This window comes from Natrix helvetica (genome assembly GCF_964273705.1).
Source record: "Natrix helvetica genome assembly, chromosome: 4".
Classification (NCBI taxonomy): Eukaryota; Metazoa; Chordata; class Lepidosauria; order Squamata; family Natricidae; genus Natrix; species Natrix helvetica.
This window is the reverse complement of record NC_138550.1, coordinates 8,406,826-8,427,378: the sequence shown is the minus strand read 5'-3', so window position 1 is coordinate 8,427,378 and position 20,553 is coordinate 8,406,826. Positions and strand designations below refer to the sequence as shown.

Sequence of the window (20,553 nt, the reverse complement as noted above, 5' to 3'; positions counted from 1 at the left end):
CAAATGACCTCAAGGGCTCCCTAAAAGGATGCAAATAACCAGCAGTCTGCAAGGAATATAAATCCTTCCATTCCCCAACATCCAGTCAAAGCTGAAGAACCTTCTTGGATGAGAAGAAAAACATCTTCAGAGAAAAACAAAGTTGCCTTCTACAAAAAGCACTTTTGGGACAATCCTGACCTGGATGACGGAGAATCTCTACAGATTTCTAGCTATGCAATTTGGGATGAACACCTTTCAAATGGTGTGGGAGCATGGATGGATTTCCAGAGAGAGGGAAAAAATGCAGATTTCAGGAACCTTTGCACCACTCAGGTACCCTGAGGACTTAGATAAACCTCCGAGTGGCCTCAACGACTCTTTTTACAAAATGCAAATGACCAGCTGCTATCTGCAAGGAATATAAATCCTTCCATTCCCAGCTGTCCAGTCAGAGCTGAAAAAGCTTCTTGGATGAGAAGCGAAACGTCTTCCGGGGAAAATCAGCAAGTCCAGTTGCCTCTTGAAAAAAAGCATATTTGGGAGATTGCAGGATATTTATCGACTCCCTGCAGTGATTGCAAGACTAAGTCCCCTTAATCAACATGACGGTTTTGTCTAATTAAGCAGCTGATCGTGTTTAAAAAAAAACAACCTTCAGTGGACGTGACAGAGGAGAGGAACTTTGACTTCCAATCCAGGGAATCCCCTTCTAGGCTTCCTGGTGGAGAAACACAGCTGTGCCTTTCTCTGTTTTGGGAAAACAACGCACAAAACGATGTGAAATGTCAGCGAGAAAGCCCCCGTGGGAACAATGTGTCACACGGAAAGATGTTTTTACGTCCCCCGTTTTCGGGGCGGCTGAATCAGCCTATTGATTAAGACACCAATCTCTTTCCTCTTAGTCATCCTTGGTCTGTTTCATTGTCCCCCTGGTCTTTGCATCTGCTTCTGTTTCCAGCGTGCGGTCCAGAATCCTGTTTCCCACCAAGCTAAACCAGGGCTTCCTATGAATCATTCAATTAATGGCCGGAGTTATGGCTCTCTTGGAAAAAAATAATATTTCAGGCAAAAGCATGAATTATGTGTCTGTGTACACAGACTGGGATTTCAAGACAAGGCCTCGTGCAGTGGCTTGGGTGTGTCTGCATCAATCAAACGAGGCAAGATGATGGACAGGGCTCCAACGTCCACTCTCCATCCTTTGGTTTGTTGGAAGAAACGTCCTTCTGGGTTCAGTTTCCAAGTGGGGAAAAAGACACTGGAAACATGGAGGCTGCTTAGAAAGATGGTTTAATGGTGGACAGAATCACATGGCTTGAGCTCCTGAACAGAAAAGGGGGATCACAGGCTTCCAGATGTTGAGTGAAGAAGAGACCAAGATGCTGAAAGTCCCTGACTTTATGTCCTCTCTGGCATTTGATCTTGATCTTGTATTCTGATTGGTTGTCAGACTCCCATGGGGCCATGCAGGGACAACTCTCTAAGCTGTGTTTTGAGGCCAAGTTTGGTTGAGCATTGCTTCTTCCCAGGTGCCGTGTGGCGAGATGGGTAAAGGGCTAATACTATCATGCCTTAATCCCATCACCCTGGAACTGAAGGGGGAGATCTTTGTTATGTAGAATAGACCAGTTCAGACATTTTAATGGACCATTGACAAAGGTGGAGGCTATTAAGAGTGAGACTGTTTCCTGCCTAAAACATTTCTTATCCAGGGAAATATAATATTCTGCCTTTTCAATATTTCCCAGGATGTTTCATTTTTCTAGGAGAGGGGGTGGGTGCTAACTTCCTACAAGTTGGTTTTAGCATCGTTGACACATGGACAAAGCATCTGGCATCTCTTTCGTATCAAGTACAGGAAGTCCTCAACAACAGCACTGAAACAAGTGATTTATGACCGTTTTTCACACTTACGACCATTGCAGCATCCCCATGATCAAAATTTGGACGCTTTGGAACTGGTTCATATTTATGACAGTCGCAGTGTCCTGTGGTCCTGTGATCCCCCTTTTTACGACCTTCTGACAAACAAATTCAATGGGAAAGCCAGTTTCACTTCAACAAACGTGTTACTAACTTAACAACTGCAGTGGTTCACCTAACAACTGTGACAAGTAAGGTCGTAAAATAAGACCACACTCACTTAATATCTTGCTAATTGTTAGCACAGTGTTTTTTCAAACTAGACAAGTTGAACATGTGTGGACTTCATTTCCCGGAATTCCCCCAACTGGGGAATTCCAGGAGTTGAAGTCCATACATCTTCAAGTTGCCAAGTTTGAAAAAACACTGTGCTACATAATGCTCCAAAGCTGCCCTCTGCAATTGCCCTACGCTCCCAGGATGACACAACTGCTTTAAAGATGCTGTAAAATAAATAAATAAATGAATGAATGAATGAATGAATGAATGAATGAATGAATGAATGAATGAATGAATGAATGAATGATAAATAAATAAATAAATAAATAAATAAATAAATAAATAAATAAATAAATAAATAAATAAATAAATAATAAATAAATAAATAAATAAATAAATAAATAAATAAATAAATAAATAAATAAAAAATACAATAAAATAAAATAAAATAAGTGCTGGCATCTGCTGTGGACTATTAAGAAAGACTTAGGGGCTCCTTTCTGCCTTTAAGAGCATGTTTTTCCATTTCTCCTTTGGGGAAATATAATATTCTGCCTTTTTAATGTTCCCCAAAATATTTCATTCTTCTAGGAGGGGTTGGGGCTTCCCAAAATACTTTAAAACATACTGCTTTAAACAACATAGCCCCGTAGTCAGACAAGCAGAACAACAGAGTTGGAAGGGACCTTGGAGGTCTTCTAGTCCAACCCCCTCCTCAGGCAGGAAACCCTATTCCATTTATTCCCAGGAAAAGACAGAGATGTTTTATGAGCCAGGTTCCTGTTCCTACATTCTCTCTCTTTTTAAAATAGTATTTATTAAATATTCACCATTTAAAAGACCAAACACAAAACACAAATTTACACTTGTAGCAGCTTTTCCATATCAGTATCCATATTTTCCGTAACAATCCTATTTATAAAAAAATCTATTTCTATATCTATATCCTTATTTAGATACTCTCTATACATTTATATATTGTAATTTTTTCTCCATTTTCCCATCAAAGATTCCCAGGAGAAACAATTCCGCTTCAGCTCTATCCTTTGCTCTGTTATCTTTTCCAGCCACTTCCTTATCTTGTGCCAGTATTTTCCAACCTTGGGACAAGTCCACCACATGTGATAGAATGTTCCCAGTTTGTACCCACACCTCCAACACTTGGGCGATCTGTTTTGACAAGATCTTAGCCATTCTGGCTGGTGATAGATACCACCGGTAGAACATTTTGTAGAGGTTCTCCTTGTAAGCAGCTGAGATCGTTAGTTCGTAGTTCCTACATTCTCGATGTCACCCAACCTGAGCCACCATACAGAACCTTACTATTTGAGGGTTAACTACCCAAAATGAAGATAAAACCATCAATTTTCCTGCTAATGCAGGAAGAACGGTTCTAGCCGGCAGGACAAAAATATCCCGCTGCTGTTCAGGCCGACATTGTTTGTTTTCTCTTACTCTATTTTAGGCGCTCCTGAATGACCCGCTCTACATTGGTCTCAAACACAAGCGAGTTCGTGGGAAACAGTACGATGACTTGCTGGATGAGTTTATGCAAGCAGTTGCTAACAAGTGAGTAGCCTTCTTCTCTCCATTAGCTGCTTTACCGTGAGAGATCAACGCATGTAAACAAACCAACTTTCAACTTGCAGATTTGAAGCAGAGGGAAAAAATGTAGCCACAGATGCCCCTGTGGGTGGTCTGGGAATGACCCCTTTGGATGGAGGGCCTCTTAAGTCATGTTTATTTATGTGGTAGAGCAGGAACGGTTTCCTATCCCTGGCGCAGGACATACGGATGTGAAAAATGTTAGCTCGCATGGAGTTCTGAGTTCTGATGTAAAGGCCAGGCCCAGAGATTACTACTTTTTGTTAAAGTAACTGCTCACAAGTTAAGGTGCATCGGAAGGATCTTGGGGAAGAGTCACAGATGAGATGAGGCATGTAACTGTTAGGAAAATAATTTTGGGTTCCCAGTCGAGCCAAGGTTCAATGCACAATAATATAACTGAAAATAAGACCTCACCAGATGATAAGCCCAATCAGATTTTTGAGCACATGCGCTAAAATAAGCCCTCCCCTGAAAATAAGCCCTCCCCAAAAATGTTGCAACACAGCAGCAGCCATGTGGTGGCCACCCTCGCTGCCTCCTGCACCTCAAAAATAATAAGACATCCCCAAAAATAAGGCCAAGCGCTTATTTTGGGGTTCGAAAGAAAATAAGACCCTGTCTTATTTTCGGGGAAACAAGATAGATAGATAGATAGATAGATAGATAGATAGATAGATAGATAGATAGATAGATAGATAGATAGATAGATAGATAGATAGATGATGATGATAGATAGATAGATAGATAGATAGATAGATAGATAGATAGATAGATAGATAGATGATAGATAGATAGATAGATAGATAGATAGATAGATAGATAGATAGATAGATAGATAGATAGATAGATGGGTGGATGGATAGATACAGTAGATAGATAGATAGATGATAGATAGATAGATAGATAGATAGATAGATAGATAGATAGATAGATAGATAGTTAGATAGATAGATAGATGATAGATAGATAGATAGATAGATGATAGATAGATAGATGATAGATAGATGATAGATAGATAGATAGATAGATAGATAGATAGATAGATAGATGATAGATAGATAGATAGATAGATAGATAGATAGATAGATAGATAGATAGACAGATAGATAGATTGATTAGCCTATGGGCCATTTCAGGTTCAAACATACAGATCCCTGCCACCCAGGGATGGCAGGGGAGCAGAGGTCGACCCTGAGGCCACTCACTTGTGGAGTGCCGCAGGGGTCGGTCCTCTCGCCCCTCCTGTTCAACACATATATGAAGCCGCTGGGTGAGATCATCCGTGGTTTTGGGGTGGGATACCATCTGTACACTGACGATACGCAGCTGTACATCTCCACCCCGAACCACCCCAACGAGGCCGTCGAAATGATGTCCCGGTGTTTGGAAGCTGTACGGGTCTGGATGGGAGACAACAGACTCAGACTCAACCCCTCCAAGACGGAGTGGCTGTGGTTACCGGCCCCCCGATTCAACCAGTGTATTCCATCGCTGGCCATTGGGGGCGAGCAGCTGGCCCCTGTGGAGCGGGCGTGCAATTTGGGCATCCTCCTAGACGCCCGGCTGTCTATGGATGACCATGTGGCAGCCGTGGCGAGGGGGGCATTCCACCAGGTTCGCCTGGTGCGCCAATTGCGCCCCCTATTGGACTGGGATGCCCTTCGCACAGTCACTCACGTGCTGGTGACGTCCCGTCTGGACTACTGCAATGCTCTCTACATGGGGCTCCCCTTGAGATGCGCCCGGAGACTACAGCTGGTCCAGAATGCGGCCGCGCGGGCAATTATGGGGAGAACGAGGTTCACCCATGTAACACCTCTCCTGCGCGAGCTGCACTGGCTCCCTGTGGTCTACCGGGTGCGCTTCAAGGTGTTAATCACCATCTTTAAAGCGCTCCATGGCACAGGACCTAGTTATTTGCGGGATCGTATCCTGCCCCATACTTCCCTGCGACCAATCCGCTCTCACAGAGAGGGACTCCTCCGGGTGCCGTCCACTAGGCAGTGCCAGAGGGCGGCGCCCAGGAGTAGGGCCTTCTCTGTAATGGACCCAGCCCTCTGGAACGACCTCCCCCCAGATATTAGGACAACGACTGATCTCCGCTCCTTCCGCACGAAACTCAAGACCCACCTGTTCCAACTAGCCGGCCTGGCTTAATTAGAACTCTCTAACCTCCCTGGCAATTTTAAACTGTAATTTAATTTTTTGGGGTATTTTAACTGTTTTAATTGTTGTAATTTTACTGTTATTTATCTTAACTTTGTGGCTTTTATTTCTATTTGAATTGTTAAATGTTGATGGATTTACCTCCTCCATGCCACACGCCTATATATTTGATTGTACGTCGCCCCGAGTCCCTTTGCGGAGAGGGCGCGACTGATAAATCGAATAAATAAATAAATAAATACCCAGAACCAGCAGAAAATGGGGCACGCAGAGGCCAAAAACAGGACATGCAGAGGCTGAAAACAGGATGTGGAGGCCGAAAATGGGGCGCGCGGAGGTGGCAATAGGCAGTGGCAATCCCTGCAGCCTGAAACAGCTGATGGTCGGGAGGCCGATCCAACCAACAATCAGCTGCTTGTGCTAATCGAGCTGTGCTGAAAGTGAAATAGGTTGTTTGCTGTTTTCTGCAAGGAGGCAAATTGCTGGGAGGCACAGGCAGATTTTTTTCTCTTGTTTTCCTCCCCAAAAGCTAGGTGCGTCTTATACTTTGGATCGTCTTCTACTCCAAAAAATACGGTAGCTTAATCCCTTCAGTTGACTACTGAAGTGCAGAGGGTCCCTTACTTATTTCTTCACTATTTAATACTTTATCTTTCTACCCAAAAAACCCCAATATCTAAATCAATGTTTCACAACTACTATATAAACTAGTTGAACTTCAACTCCCCTAATTGTAGGAGTTGGAATCCACATATCTGGAATTTGTTGTTGAAGTTGAAGAATACTGGTCTAAACCCACAAAGAAACAATTTACAAATAATAGCCCAGCCAGATTATAATTAAAACGTTAAATGTCAACAACTAAAATATTATTGAATTTTTAAAAATGACAAAATTAGAAATGAAATAGGGTTTCGGTAAAGCAATACATCAATTGAAACTAAATAAATTAATTGAAATGCTACTTAGCAGTAAATCAACTGGAAAGCTTCTTAGCAAATAAAAAATGTCTTTTTTTTATGCCTGCCAAAACAAGATAGAAAGATTGGTCTCCCTGGGCAGGAAGCTGAGCCAGGAGCCACCTGACTTTTTTCCCAAATGTGCCTCCAGGAGTAAAAAATAGATTTGGCTTTCCTGAGAAACTTCAATGTAAGTTGGTTTATTTGGGACCATATCCTTCAAAAGACTCCATCTCACGTCATAGAAGGAATTTATATGTCCTCCAGTTGGTTCCTGCCAATGACATTCCTCGGCTGATGGGGAGGAAGTGCTCAAGTTAAAATAGTCTCTTTCGTGTCCAGTTCTACAACTCCCCAATCTTGGTGGACAGCTATATAAATTGATATCATCCTCATCCTCAATCATCCTCAATCACCATTATGTATGGTTTTGGGATTTCCAGGTTGTCCTTTATCCTGGATTGACCTCTTTTAGGATTAGAATCTTAAAAGGACTTTTAATAGTGTAGAGTTTTACAAATAGATACTGTTTATTAAATGCATTGAACCTGCTATTACTGAAATGGTGCCATAAGAAGAATAGTGTCAGCACCAGTTATAGCATTGCAACCAAATAATTAGAACCAAGATACATAAGAGAGTTGGAAGGGACCTTGGAGGTCTTCTAGTCCAATCCCTTGCTCAAACAGGAAACCCTATAACATTTCAGACAAGTGGTTGTCCAGTCTCTTCTTGAAAGCATCCATTGATGGAGCACTCACAACTTCTGGAGGCAAGCTGTTCTACTAGTTAATTGTTCTCACTGTCAGGAAATTTCTCCTTAGTTCTAGCTTGCTCCTCTCCTTGATTGGAAATTTCCATCCATCGCTTCTTGTCCTGCCTTTCAGGTGCTTTGGAGACCAGGTTGACCTCCTTTGAGGCCATCCCTGAGATATTGAAAACTGCTACCCTGTTTCCCCAAAAATAAGACCTCTCCGGATAATAAGTCCAATCGGGTGTTTGAGCTCATGCGCTAAAATAAGCCATACCCGAAAATAAGCCCTCCCCCCAAAATATTGCAACACAGCAGCAGCCATAAGGTGACCACACTCGCTGCCTCCTGCACCTCAAAAATAATAAGACCTCCCCAAAAATAAGGCCAAGTGTTTATTTCGGAGGTCAAAAGAAAATAAGATCCTGTCTTATTTTCGGGAAAACACTGCTATCATGTCCCCCCTAGTCCTTCTTTTCATTAAACTAGTCATACCCAATTCCTGCAACCGTTCCTCATGTGTTTTAGCATCCAGTCCCCTAAAATCTTTGTTGCTCTTTATGATAATTTATGCATCTTTCTGGAATAGCAAACTCAGCTGGTGAGGGAGAGCAGGTAGACATAAGAAGAGTGGATTGGAAGTGTGAAGGATGCAGGATTGGGGTTAGAGAACTTTTTATTTAAAAAAACTTTTAAGGATAGATATTGATCTTGTCAGAGGACCAGCTGCCTACAAAATGAAGATTTGCAGAACTCCTTCAGGTAACAAGATTCGCCCTTAATCATGGTTTTCCATAACAATCTTCAGACCCAAAGCTACACAGGTAGTAGAATAGAATTGAATAGAACAACAGAGTTGGAAGGGACCATGGAGGTCTTCTAGTCCAGCCCCCTGCTTAGGCAGGAAACCTACACCACGTAGTCCTCGACTTACGACCGCAATCGAGCCCAAAAGTTGTATTGCTAAGTGAGAAATGTGTTAAGTGAGTCTTTCCCCATTTTATGGCTTTTCTTGTCGCCTTTGTTAACAGAATCTTGGCAGTTGTTAAATTAGGAACTGAAAGGTTGCTAAGTGAATTTGGCTTCCCCATTGACTCAGAAGGTCGCAAACAGGCATCACATGACCCCAAGACACTGCATCCAGTGGTGGGATTCAGCCAGTTCACACCTATTTGGGAGAACTGGCTGTTAACTATCTAAGCAGTTCGGAGAACCAGTTGTTGGAAGAAATCTCATTTTGTTTTTTGTTTTCCCACTTTACAGAGCTAATCCTGTAAGGAGGGCAGGAAGGAAACATTCTGGAGTTGTTTCTAGCCTCATCTTTATTGCCCTGCTTACAGAAACTGCCTCTCCAGTTAACCCTTAGTACATTGTAACAGCTAAGGCAAAGCGCCCATCGACGTGAATGATGTCGAGTTGGCCACGCCCGCCCAGTCACATGACCACCGAGCCCCGCCTACCCAGCTGGTCATTAGGACAGAGAACCGGTTGTTAAATTATTTGAATCCCACCACTGACTGCAAGCATCATAAATATGAGTCCGTTGGCAAGCATCCGATTATAAATCATCCCCTGACCATGTGGGAGCATGATGCAACGGTCAAAAGTGGGGAAAACGGTCACGAAAATGAATTATTGTAGGTCTGAGGACTACCCAGGGTTCAAATCCACATTTTGAAAGGCTGGAAGAAAATTTGCCAAAGATCTGAATCGCAGCAACTGTTCAGCACGTGAATAACATGCCAATTGCCGCTCTCGGTTTTCAGCTTAATTTGGTTTTGTCTGGTGAGTTGCCCAGGCGTCTGTCCCGAGACAGAACATTGGTGAGTGATAAAATCAAGGAGTCCTCACACACTGTCCTTTCAACCTCATCAATTCAGGAGTTAAGACGGAAAGAGATTGATATCTCCTTCCCTTGGCGGGGTCTTTTGCAAAGGCGGCGCTATTAATTGACCTGGAGAAGCCCCTCAAGTAATGGTGCCATTTTCTTTGGTTGACTGCCAGTCTTTGACGGGTGATGATGTGAGAAATGGCAGGGCCAGGCAAAGCAGCTGAGATTATGTACCTAAAGCCAGATTCAGCCGTCATGATAAAAGCCCAGGATAAGGTTATATGTCAGGAAGAGTATCCCAGGCCAGCTATCTGTTATCCGTCTGTTTTGAAAACGTACTCCAACAAAAGGTATTTGTTGATGATGTCCGTTTTTGCTGGAGCTGAGAATATGTTGCAGATCTTTTATCACGACGTCTCCTTGGCCGCCTCTGCTGTGGGCAACCTTGGGAGCTGGAAGTAGAAGGCGTGATGTAGGTGACTTTAAAATACTGTAAATGGAACAATAAACAGTGACGCTTAGTTCCTGTCTCAGGCACAAAGCCATCTGGGTGACCTTGGGCTATTCAGGCCTAAGAAGCAGGCAATGGCACGTCACTTCAGAAAAAGTTTGCCAAGGAAAATGGAAGAATCTGTCCAGCGGGCACCAGGAGTCGGCAAAGGCTTTTAAAGAGTGAGGGAGGGAAGGAAGGAAGGAACTAAAGAAGGTTATGGGTTCATGAAAGAGAAAAACTTTGGATCTAAGGATGTTATGGATATTTGATGTTATTTTATTATTATTTGTCAAGCATGTATATGATAACAGATATAAGTATAACTATGATTATGAATACATGAAATGGATACAAATAAATGGGGACATTAGGACAGGGACGGTTGGCACGTTGGTGCGCTTATGAATGAAAGATGTCTAATTGTTTGGAACTGATGAAGGAGAGAGAGCAGGAGAGGGAGAAAGGAAGAAGAGAAAGAAAAAGGAAAGAAAGAAAAGAAAAGAAAGAAAGACAGACAGACAGACAGAAAGAAAGAAAGAAAGAAAGAAAGAAAGAAAGAAAGAAAGAAAGAAAGAAAGAAAGAAAGAAAGAAAGAAACACAGACAGACAGACAATTTTTTTTAATGTAATGGCTAGAATCTGATATCACACTAATTTTGTTCTTGAAGGTTTACTTTCTCTGGAGGTTTTCAAGAAATGACTGGACAGGCATTTGTCCAAGATGGCAAGAGTATCCTTGCCCCCGGCTGCAGGTTGAATTAGATGACCTCGAAGATCCCTTTCAATTCTCTTATTCTGATTCTGAAAGCAAAACCCAGTCTCTGGTGCTCAGCACACTTTCAGCTACATCTAGCAAACGTTAGCCCAGAAATAATGGAGTGAGTCTTAAGTAAAAGATTAATTTAAATCCCCTTGATCTCAGGAGAACAAAGACCTGGTACTTTGTGAGGTAATGAAGCCGTATCAGAGTGCAAGTGGAAACTTGCAGATCGCACTATCTCTCCTTATGGAAAAATTCCTTTTGGGTCAAAAAAAAAATTTCTACCTGCTTATCTCCTTGATAGGCATAATCTGTTTGCGAAAAATGTTGAGTTCAGATGAAAAACTGCCTGGAAATTAAGAGTTCCCAAGGTCAATTCTCCCTGAAGTAAATCTCAACCCTTGATGATTACCATATTTTTTGGAGTAGAAGATGCTCCAAAGTTTAAGACATACTTAGCTTTGGGGGAGGAAAACAAGAAAAAAAATCTGCCTCTGCCTCCCAGCAATTTGCCTCCTTGCAGCAAACAGTCCGTTTCAGTTTCAGCTTCAGGACAGCCTGATTAGCAGAAGCTGATTGTCAATTGTATTGGCCTCCCGATGATCAGCTGTTTCAGGCTGCAGGGATCGCCATAGCCTATTGCCGCCTCCACATGCCCCATTTTCAGCCTTCACATCCCATTTTCAGCCTCCGCGCACCCCGTTTTCTGCCCATTCCTCATCAATTGATTTTCGCTACATATAATCTCCCCTCCCATTTTCCCACAATAGAAAGTAGACAGTAGAAAGTGTGGCAGGCCTGAAGTCCAAAAGGAAAGATGGCTTGCAGGCATGACAGAGTCTATATTTCATGGCTTTCTGCCACATTTTCTGCCTAAATTTGGAGCAGGAAAAACGGACTATCCAATCCAGCTTAGCAGTCTATTTACGCCCGCTTGCTGATAATGAGGCTCTTAAACTTATTACAGTGCATGATGAAATTAGATTTCTACAGTCTCTTTGTCTATTTATAAGAGAAAGAGAGAGACAATTTTAGCATGTATATTTTTCCAGATGCAGCATCGTATTTTATATAAACTACTTCATTTTAATCCTTAATAAAACTTTATTTTTTGTCCTGTCTGGACTTCTTTAAGAGTATGTGGATGTCATTACAGTATTTATACACTTGCCGGATTTATGCCTTGCCTTTCTCCAGCCCTTCTGGGTGGCAAATGGAGAATCTCCACCCTTGTGCAAGTAAGTCAGGCTGCAAAGAACGACTGGGCCAGTTAGTAGCATAACTGCGGTCTGTCATCCTGGCCTATCTCCTTAAACCAGGGGTGTCAAACTCGATTTTGTTGAGGGCCACAACAGGGTTGTGTTTGACCTCAGGGAGCCAGGATGGGCGTGGCCAGCATGTCACTTGTGTTAGGGCCATGCCTGTGGCGGCCCAAGCACTTTGCCAGCAAAAATGGACTTCTGAGCTCCATTTTCAGCTGTGACATCCTCCTGCAACCCTCTGCCAGCGAAAATGGAGCTGGAGGAGTGCCGCACGCTTAGATCCGCGGGCCAGAATTAAGCACCCCACAGACCGGATCCAGTCCCCAGGCCTTGTGTTTGACACCCCTTCCTTAAACACTGTACCAGCTTTTTGCATGCATGCATTCAGCTGTATGCACCCATCAGTTGGGAGGGAAATCTCTTCCACACTGCTTACAAGATGGTAAGACAGGTGGCATAAGAGAATTCTGCGGGTGTATTTATGTCTGTGTTCCTTTTATATCTCATCTAAGCTTTCTTTATATGGGCAGCTGTCTTGTATTCAGGGTTATTTTCTTTTGGGGGATAAATACACTAATTTGCAAGAAGAAATTGCTAGAAGCTGGAATTGTCCTCAGTTTTCATCTTAAAATTAAAAAGGCGTCAACAGGGGCCAATTTAGAGAACGGTACCTCTTTTCTTCAAATCTGCATGAAAGCTGGGACATGACCATTGAAATAAAGACAAGGATAGAGAAAGCTCGAACAGCAGCCTTCAAAATGGAAAATTACAACATAAGCCTAAGATTGAAAATCAGGCTGGTCAGATGCTACATCGTTTCTATCCTGCTCTATGGAGGGCAGAGTTGGTCTCGGACAGAAAGCCACTTGAAGAGACTAGAAGTATTCGAAATGTGGATTTACAGGCAGCTGTTGGGTATAAGCTGGGTTGACAAAATCAGAAATGAAGAGGTGATAACCCGCCTGGGAAAGCAAAGGGAGACCATCAAAAGTGAAAGTGACTATTTCAGACATGTGATGCAAAAAAATATGGCATACTTCAGTGGTGGGATTCAAAAAAAAATTAATAATAGTTTTGTGGGTGTGGCTTGGTGGGCATGGTGTAGCTTGGTGGGCGTGGTGTGGCTTGGTGGGCGAGGCGTGGCGTGGCTTGGTTGGCGTGGCAGGGGAAGAATATTGCAAAGTGTCCCGTTCCTCCCATTCAGCCTGGGACTCAGGAGGCAGAGAATAGATAGGGGCGGGGTCAGTCAGAGGTGGTATTTACCGGTTCTCCGAACTCAGAGGTGGGTTGCTCTTGGTTCGGCCCGGTTTGACCGAACTGGAAGTGCAATTCATGCCTGAGTTGCAGAATTGGCGGCAACCCAGGCCTGCCATGCCCCCTAACCAGTTCCCTCGCCGCCACTGTGCTGCCGTCATTTTGGTTTTTAGTGATTGCAGGTGCGCAGTTCATTGTGAATTGTTCTGCTTATGCACGAAGAACAATTTACATTGAATAGCATGCACACTCATTGAGCGCAGGTTGCGAACCGGTAGTCAAATTGGCAACAATCCACCCCTGTCCGAATTACTCAGAATTTCCGGTACTGGTTCTCCAGAACTGGTCAGAACCTGGTGCATACCACCTCTGGTATCCTTCACTTAATCCTCCAAGGAAAGATTGAAAGCAAACGAGATCCAGGCACAAGAACATCATGGCTTCAAAATCTAAGGGACTGGTTTGGACAAATTTTTGTGTGGCTGTTGATAAAAATAGGATCACTAATCACCAACATGATCGTCAGCGTCCAATTATGGATATGGCACAAGAAGAAGCCCTTTCTTATAAGTGGTTATACCTAGCCAACTTTGCTTGATGCATATCCAGATAATCATTAGGAGTTGAGCTCTGAATACATTGATATTGTTACTAGAAGTTTAGAGAACTTTCTTGTAGGTGGTTGTTGTTAGTTGCGAAGTCGTGTCCCAGGGGTAAGTTGCTCACGGAATTACTGCCGTTTGGAGGGACGCAAACAGTTTGTCTGTGACTTTAAGAGACTCTGTGCCAAGTTTGCCTTGCCTTGCGTTTGGAAACTAGTTATCTGGCAGCCCTCCAAACGAGATAAGGTGCGTGTGGATAAACATTCCTCTGAAAGACTGATTGCTAAGCCTTGTTGACTGTGAATGAAAGGAATTCACAGTCGTGTAAATGAAAGAGGTTTTGCAGGAATCAAGACTTTGCTTCTTGCTTTCTAAGGAAGCCTAGGTCAGAACAGCCATTGGTCATGTGATTGAAATTCAGAGGCTTGGTAACTGACGGTTGCAGCATCCCGGGGGGTCTGACAAGCAAAGTCAGTGGGGAAGCCAGATTCACTTAACCACCGTGCTGCTAACTTAACAACTGCGATGATTCGCATAACAACGGTGGCAAAAAAAAGTGGTAAAACGGGGCCAAATTCACTTAACAAATCCAGAAGGTAGATGCAGTAAGACCTGTAGCCTCCTGACAGGAATTTGATGCTTTCCCTTGTTGGAACTTTTTTTTTTTTAATGCTTTGTACGGCATGGATTGTAAGCTCTTTAACAGCAGATGCCCGTCCAAAAAACAGGTGAGATGGAAGGACCCTCGGAGAGGTAAATATTTTATTCTCTTCCAATTTTTTTTTTTAAATCAAGGAGCAAAACCGGGACCGAATTACTTGTCTGAATGTTTAGCAAGCGTCCACAAAGGCAGCTGCCTTTGTCTTCTTGCTGACAGACACTTTTAGCAGGGGAGGGGGAGGAATCCTGACAAATAGCAACAAGACAAAAAATATATACACCTGGGAGACACTAACAAAAACCAGGAACCTTTTTAATGCAGTGATGAATGGAGCTTTCAATAGCTTGTGTAGAAATAAAGCTTGATTTTCCTGGTGTCGGTTTCCGATGGGAAGCCCTCCATGTTATTCTGGCCTTTTACGTCAGGCTTTCAGGAAGAGTTGGAGGTGCTGAATGGAAGATTGTTTTGCCATGCCAAAGTTTTATTGCTTAGGTTGGGGAACCAAAGGCAATGTATTCTCTTTTCATGAGATGCTCCCTTGGCCACTTATTCAGAAGGCGTCTATTCATCACGTTTTTCTTTCAACGTTAAGTCTCTGCACATCGGCGCCATCTCTCCAATTATTCGCCTTATATATTCAAAGTGCTGATTGTTTCACCATGTGCTTTTAGAGAAACATTTTTTTTCCATGAGTGGGTCTTTCAAAAGAATCCTCCGAGGGTCTGTCATATAATCCAGAGTTTGTGTGTGCTGGGTTAATTTTATTTTATTTATTTCATCAAGCATGAATTAGATAACATAAGTATAAGTATAAACCTGATTATGAATACATGAAATGGATACGAATAAATGGGGACATTAGGACAGGGACGGTAGGCACTTTGGTGCGCTTATGCACGCCCCCTTTACGGACCTCTTAGGAATAGGGTGAGGTCGACAGTAGACAGTCTAAGGATAAAGTTGTGGGGGTTTGGGCAAGAAACCCCAGAGTCAGGTAGAGCATTCCAGGCATTGACCACTCTATTGCTGAAGTCGTATTTTCTGCAATCGAGTTTGAAGCGGTTCTCCTTAAGTTTGTATTTATTGTGTGCTCGCATGTTGTTGTGCTTGAAGCTGAAGTAGTCATTGACAGGTAGGACATTTTAGCAGATAATTTTATGTACTACGCTTAGGTCAGACCAAAGGCGGCGTAGTTCTAAATTGTCTAAGCCCAAAATTTCAAGTCTGGTGGCATAAGGGATTCTGTTGCAAGCAGAGGAGTGGAGGACTCTTCTCGTGAAATACCTCTGGACTCACTCAACTGTATTAATGTCTGATATGCAGTGCGGGTTCCAAACAGATAAGCTGTATTTGAGAATTGGTCTAGCACAGTGTTTCTCAACCTTGGCAACTTGAAGATGTATGGACTTCAACTCCCAGAATTCCCCAGCCAGCATTCGCTGGGTGGGGAATTCTGGGAGTTGAAGTCCAGACATCTTCAAGTTGCCAAGGTTGAGAAACCGTGGTCTAGCAAATGTAAATTGTATGCCCTCGTTTGCAGTTCAATATTACCAGAGAAGAAGTTACGCAAGATTAGGTTAACAACTCTTAAGGCCTTTTTGGCAATGTTGTTACAGTGGGCTCTGGTGGGTTCAGAGGGCGGATTCACAGAGCCCGTTAAACCAAAAACCATCTCAGGAGTGAAGGTGAATATACGTTTCCTGAGATAATGTTTCAAGATCCAATCTGGATGGGTCAACAGGACCAGAGGTTTTGTCTTCTGACCCTTCAGACCCATGCTGGAGCCCCATCTTCAAGGAACTTCTCTCTACCGAAATATGGGCTACTAGCTGGATACCCATGCTTTGCAACGAAACTGTGATCACGTTTTGCAGGAGAAAATCGGTTCAAAATCCGTTGGTTCAGTGGTGGTCGCTGATTGAAACACATAAGGGAATATTGCTCCCGTCGCCTTGAATCTGGAAGCAGTTCTATAGGTGGAAGGTGTAGACATTTTGGTGAGGTACCAACGTTTAGTACTGTAAGGAGCTCCGGACCGCTCCTGAGTGAAGGAGTGGAACGTCTGCCAGTTTGAACTGAGGTAACGGAATGTGAGGCAACTGGCACTCGGAACAGAGTTCTTTTCAGGTAGGGAGGGGGAGTAGAATGTCTAACTCCTTAGCATCAGAGCATGTTAATATAAGGCAACCTGCAGTTGGAACAGAGTTCTTTTCAGGTGAGGAGGGTGAGTAGAACTCCTTAGCATCAGAGTGTGTTAATTACTGTATAAGAAATACTAATGATCTGATGGTCATTTCGAACAATCCTTTATTACTGAAGTAGTCATTGACAGGTAGGACATTTTAGCAAATAATTTTATGGACTACGCTTAGGTCAGACCGAAGGCGGCATAGTTCTAAATTGTCTAAGCCCAAACTTTCAAGTCTGGTGGCCTAAGGTATTCTGTTGCGAGCAGAGGAGTGGAGGACTCTTCTCTTGAAATACCTCTGGACTCGCTCAATTATACTAATGACCCATCCCTGGCTGGCCTGCCCTGCCCCTCCCAGGAGTCTCCACGTGGCCCTTTTTGGATGTGAAGTAAGTGCGCGGAGCCTGTGCGGAGGCTTGGGGAGGTGGAAAATGGGCCTCCCGGAAGGCCAGAAATTGGCCCCGGAGCCTGGGGGAAGCAGTTTTTGCCCTCCCAGAGGCCCGAGGAAAGCCTCCAGACCCTGGGGAAGATGAAAACACACACACCACACACACCTGTGGTGCAGGAGGCTGATTAGGCCATGCCCACCATGGCCACACCCACCCAGCAACCGGGCAGAGAACCCGTTGCTGAAATTTTTGAAGCCCACCCCTGCTTATAAGTCACTTTTTTCAGTGTCGTTATAACTTTGAACAGTCACACATCAAATGTTGTAAGTCAAGGACCCTCTATATTTGTCTCTGTGGAAGCCTATCAATGCCAACATTTCTCTGTTTCAGATTTTCCCCAATTTGGTGTCCTCCGCAATTTTTGCATTACAACTTCCAAGGTTACATTTTATTACATTGGTTTGTGAAGAGAGTTTCCTATTTCTTCCTGCCAGCAAGTTGCCGGTGTTTTTTCCCATTCATTCTTCTGACAATGGTTATTATTCTCGATTATTATTCCTTTTTCACTCTGCAGGTACGGAATGAACTGTCTCATTCAGTTTGAAGACTTTGCCAATGCCAACGCGTTCCGGCTACTCAACAAATACCGCAACCGTTATTGCACTTTCAATGATGACATTCAAGGTAAGGCGTTCTGTCAGAGTTTGTTGCCGAAATCAAATCCAGAAAGCACAGAGAGGTAACTGATTCAGCAGGATTCATTAGCTCAGGGGTGAAATCCAGCAGGTTCTGACATGTTCTGGAGAACCGGTAGCGGAAATTTTGAGTAGTTCAGAGAACCGGTAAATACCACCTCTGGCTGGCCACGCCCCATCTATTCTCTGCCTCCCAAGTCCCAGCTGATTGGGAGGAAATGGGGATTTTGCAGTAACCTTCCCCTGCCACGCCCACAGAACCGGTAGTAAAAAAAATGAATTTTACTACTGTATTAACTTCTCTTTATATATAATATAACACATATGTAAATATACAATACCAACAGCAGAGGTCAGAACAGTTTTCAGTTCAGAGTTAAGCATTGCAGACCAGATTAGTTCTCAGCACAGACTTGCAGCTTTTAGTACAGAACTGTTGGACTAAGCCACGCCCAGGCGCCTAGCTGTCTCCAGCAAATACTGTTTTCAGTTTCTAAACATCCCTCATTGGCTGAGTTAGTTGCTATGCCTGTTCATTGGCTGACCTTGTTACCATGTCTCTGCCGGTCATTAATCCTCTGACACGTTCAACCGTTCATTGATAAAATGGAAGGTGGCAATCTTGCATGGCGTTTTCTATGAAGTTCCTCTTCAGCTGATTCCATATCAACATGCTCTTTTTACGTCAGAAGGTCTCTGAAGGTCTTCTGAGCTTCACTTGGGGGGGACTTTTCAAGGGATAAATAGAGGCGCCATGTTCTTTTGGTTGAGTTACATTTTCTGCAATTTGTCCCATCCTTACATAAAGTTCCATAGAGATAGTATCTGCAGAGGTGGTATTCAGCCGGTTCGGACCGGTTCAGGGGAACCAGTAGCAGAGATAGCGGGTGGGCACGGCCACCCGCCCCGGCGCTATGCTGTTCTATTTAGCCATGTTTTTTGAGCTGGGCACATGCGCGGAAAGCGCATGAGTGAACAAAGTGCATGAGCGGAGGCCAGGCGCATGCACGGACCAAGCACACGGCGAACCGGTGGTAAAAATAAGTGAAACCCACTGCTGGATATCTGGAGATGTTCCTTACAAACAGAGGCAGCCACTTACAAAATGTGAAATGAAAAGAATGTATTTCCTCATAGGTGGAAGTTGGATTTTATCTTCATAAACACTTGCATTTTCTCCTTCACGTTTTTATACATTTTCTTTCATGAAACTGACAAGAACAGCAGAGCTCGTGATATCTTTATTGCTCTCATTTTATGTTTTAGGTGCTTGCCCTGTCAATACTGCTGTTGGTTAGGCTGCTGTTTACTGTTAGTTTATTATTATTGTTTGCTTTTTTATTGTTAATCTAATGTTGCCAGGCTTCCAGGAATCCTCTAGAACCGTGTTGGTGAACTTGTGGCACGCTTGCCGGAAGTGGCACACAGATCCATTTTGCCTGAGACGCGCAACCTCACTGGCTCCTCTTCTCCATCCCTATGCATGCACGCACGCTGGCCAGCTGCCTTTCGCACACGGGGGAATATCGAAATCTGAGAGAGCAGCGCTCCGACGCGAATGCCCGTGCCTGCACCCGAACTTCTGGGTTGCTGTTGCATGCATGCACAACAGCTAGCTGTTCGTCGGGTGTACACCTGTGCCGGAAACCGGAACTTTGGGTGCTGGTGCATAAATGAATGCCAGAACGCTGCTCTTCCAGGTTTCGGCACTCCCTCGCACATGGAGGCCAGCGAGGCCACATGTTCCAGACAAGATGGTTTGATGTGCAGATCACCACCCAGTGACATAAAAGATTAGCCATCACTGCTCTAGAATTTTTGGACTTGGTTTGATCCAAGCTTGGCACTCTGACAAATCAGCCATCAACAGCCACATAGACATACACAACATCTACATAATATTTAAAAGATATAATCAACAAGCCGAAAGAGGAACAAAAGACCAGAGCTCCTCCTCACCAGTGATCAACCCTCAAAGGAGCAGAGATTAATACAAAGATTAAATATGGACCAACAATCAAGAAGCAAACAATTTCCCAATCAAGTAACAGCCAAGCAAGCAGGGGAATTCTGGGAGTAGAAGTCCACAAGCCTTAAAAGTTGCCAAGACTGGACACCTCGTGTCTAATTCATGGGTGTCTAACCTTTTGGTTTGCCTGGGTTGAATGGAGTGGAGAGGAATTGTCTTATATGGCTGCATATAAAATATAAAATATAGCTAATGTGCATAAATCACATAATAAGGTTAAAAGTTTGCAATCTTGGGTAGCCACATTACCAGCTATTCAGAAGTCGCGGGCTGGACACACCCATTTTAATGAAATTAAATTAACTAAACATAAATATTTATTTAAAGTCACCAACTGAATAAATGGATTCTTAAGTTGTCATTAATAAAAGCTTGATTTATATATATATATATATATATATATATATATATATATATATATATATATATATATATATATATATATATATATATATATATATATATATATATATATAGTTGGCAAATTGCACTGAGCAGGAAAGATTGATTTCTATTTGTTTTGCAGAATGACCTTTTGGTATTAAACGAACATTAAATAGCCGATTGCTTACTTAAAAACATCTGCGGGGCTCCTAAAAGTCTTCTCCTTTGAGATTAGCAGAGCCTGCTTTTCATAATAAATCTTTGTTCTTCATGTCTCGGATTACATAACTGGAAAACAGGGGAACAATTAGTAGAGCTGATGGGGCCTAGGAGATACATTATTTAAGAAAAAAGTTATCATATCAGGCATTTATTATTGCAACACCGTCCTGCAACG

The 20,553-nt window shown here is 43.2% G+C and overlaps 1 protein-coding gene across 1 annotated transcript in view; it reads left to right on the top strand.

Annotated features, from left to right (window-relative positions):
• Positions 1-20,553, top strand: part of ME3 (malic enzyme 3) — a 124,925-nt gene that overhangs the window by 88,674 nt on the left and 15,698 nt on the right. Inside the window, exons 7-8 of the mRNA XM_081950353.1 lie at positions 3,590-3,693; positions 17,623-17,732. Coding sequence (XP_081806479.1) covers positions 3,590-3,693; positions 17,623-17,732 — 214 coding nt within the window. The remainder of the gene's footprint in view (positions 1-3,589; positions 3,694-17,622; positions 17,733-20,553) is intronic.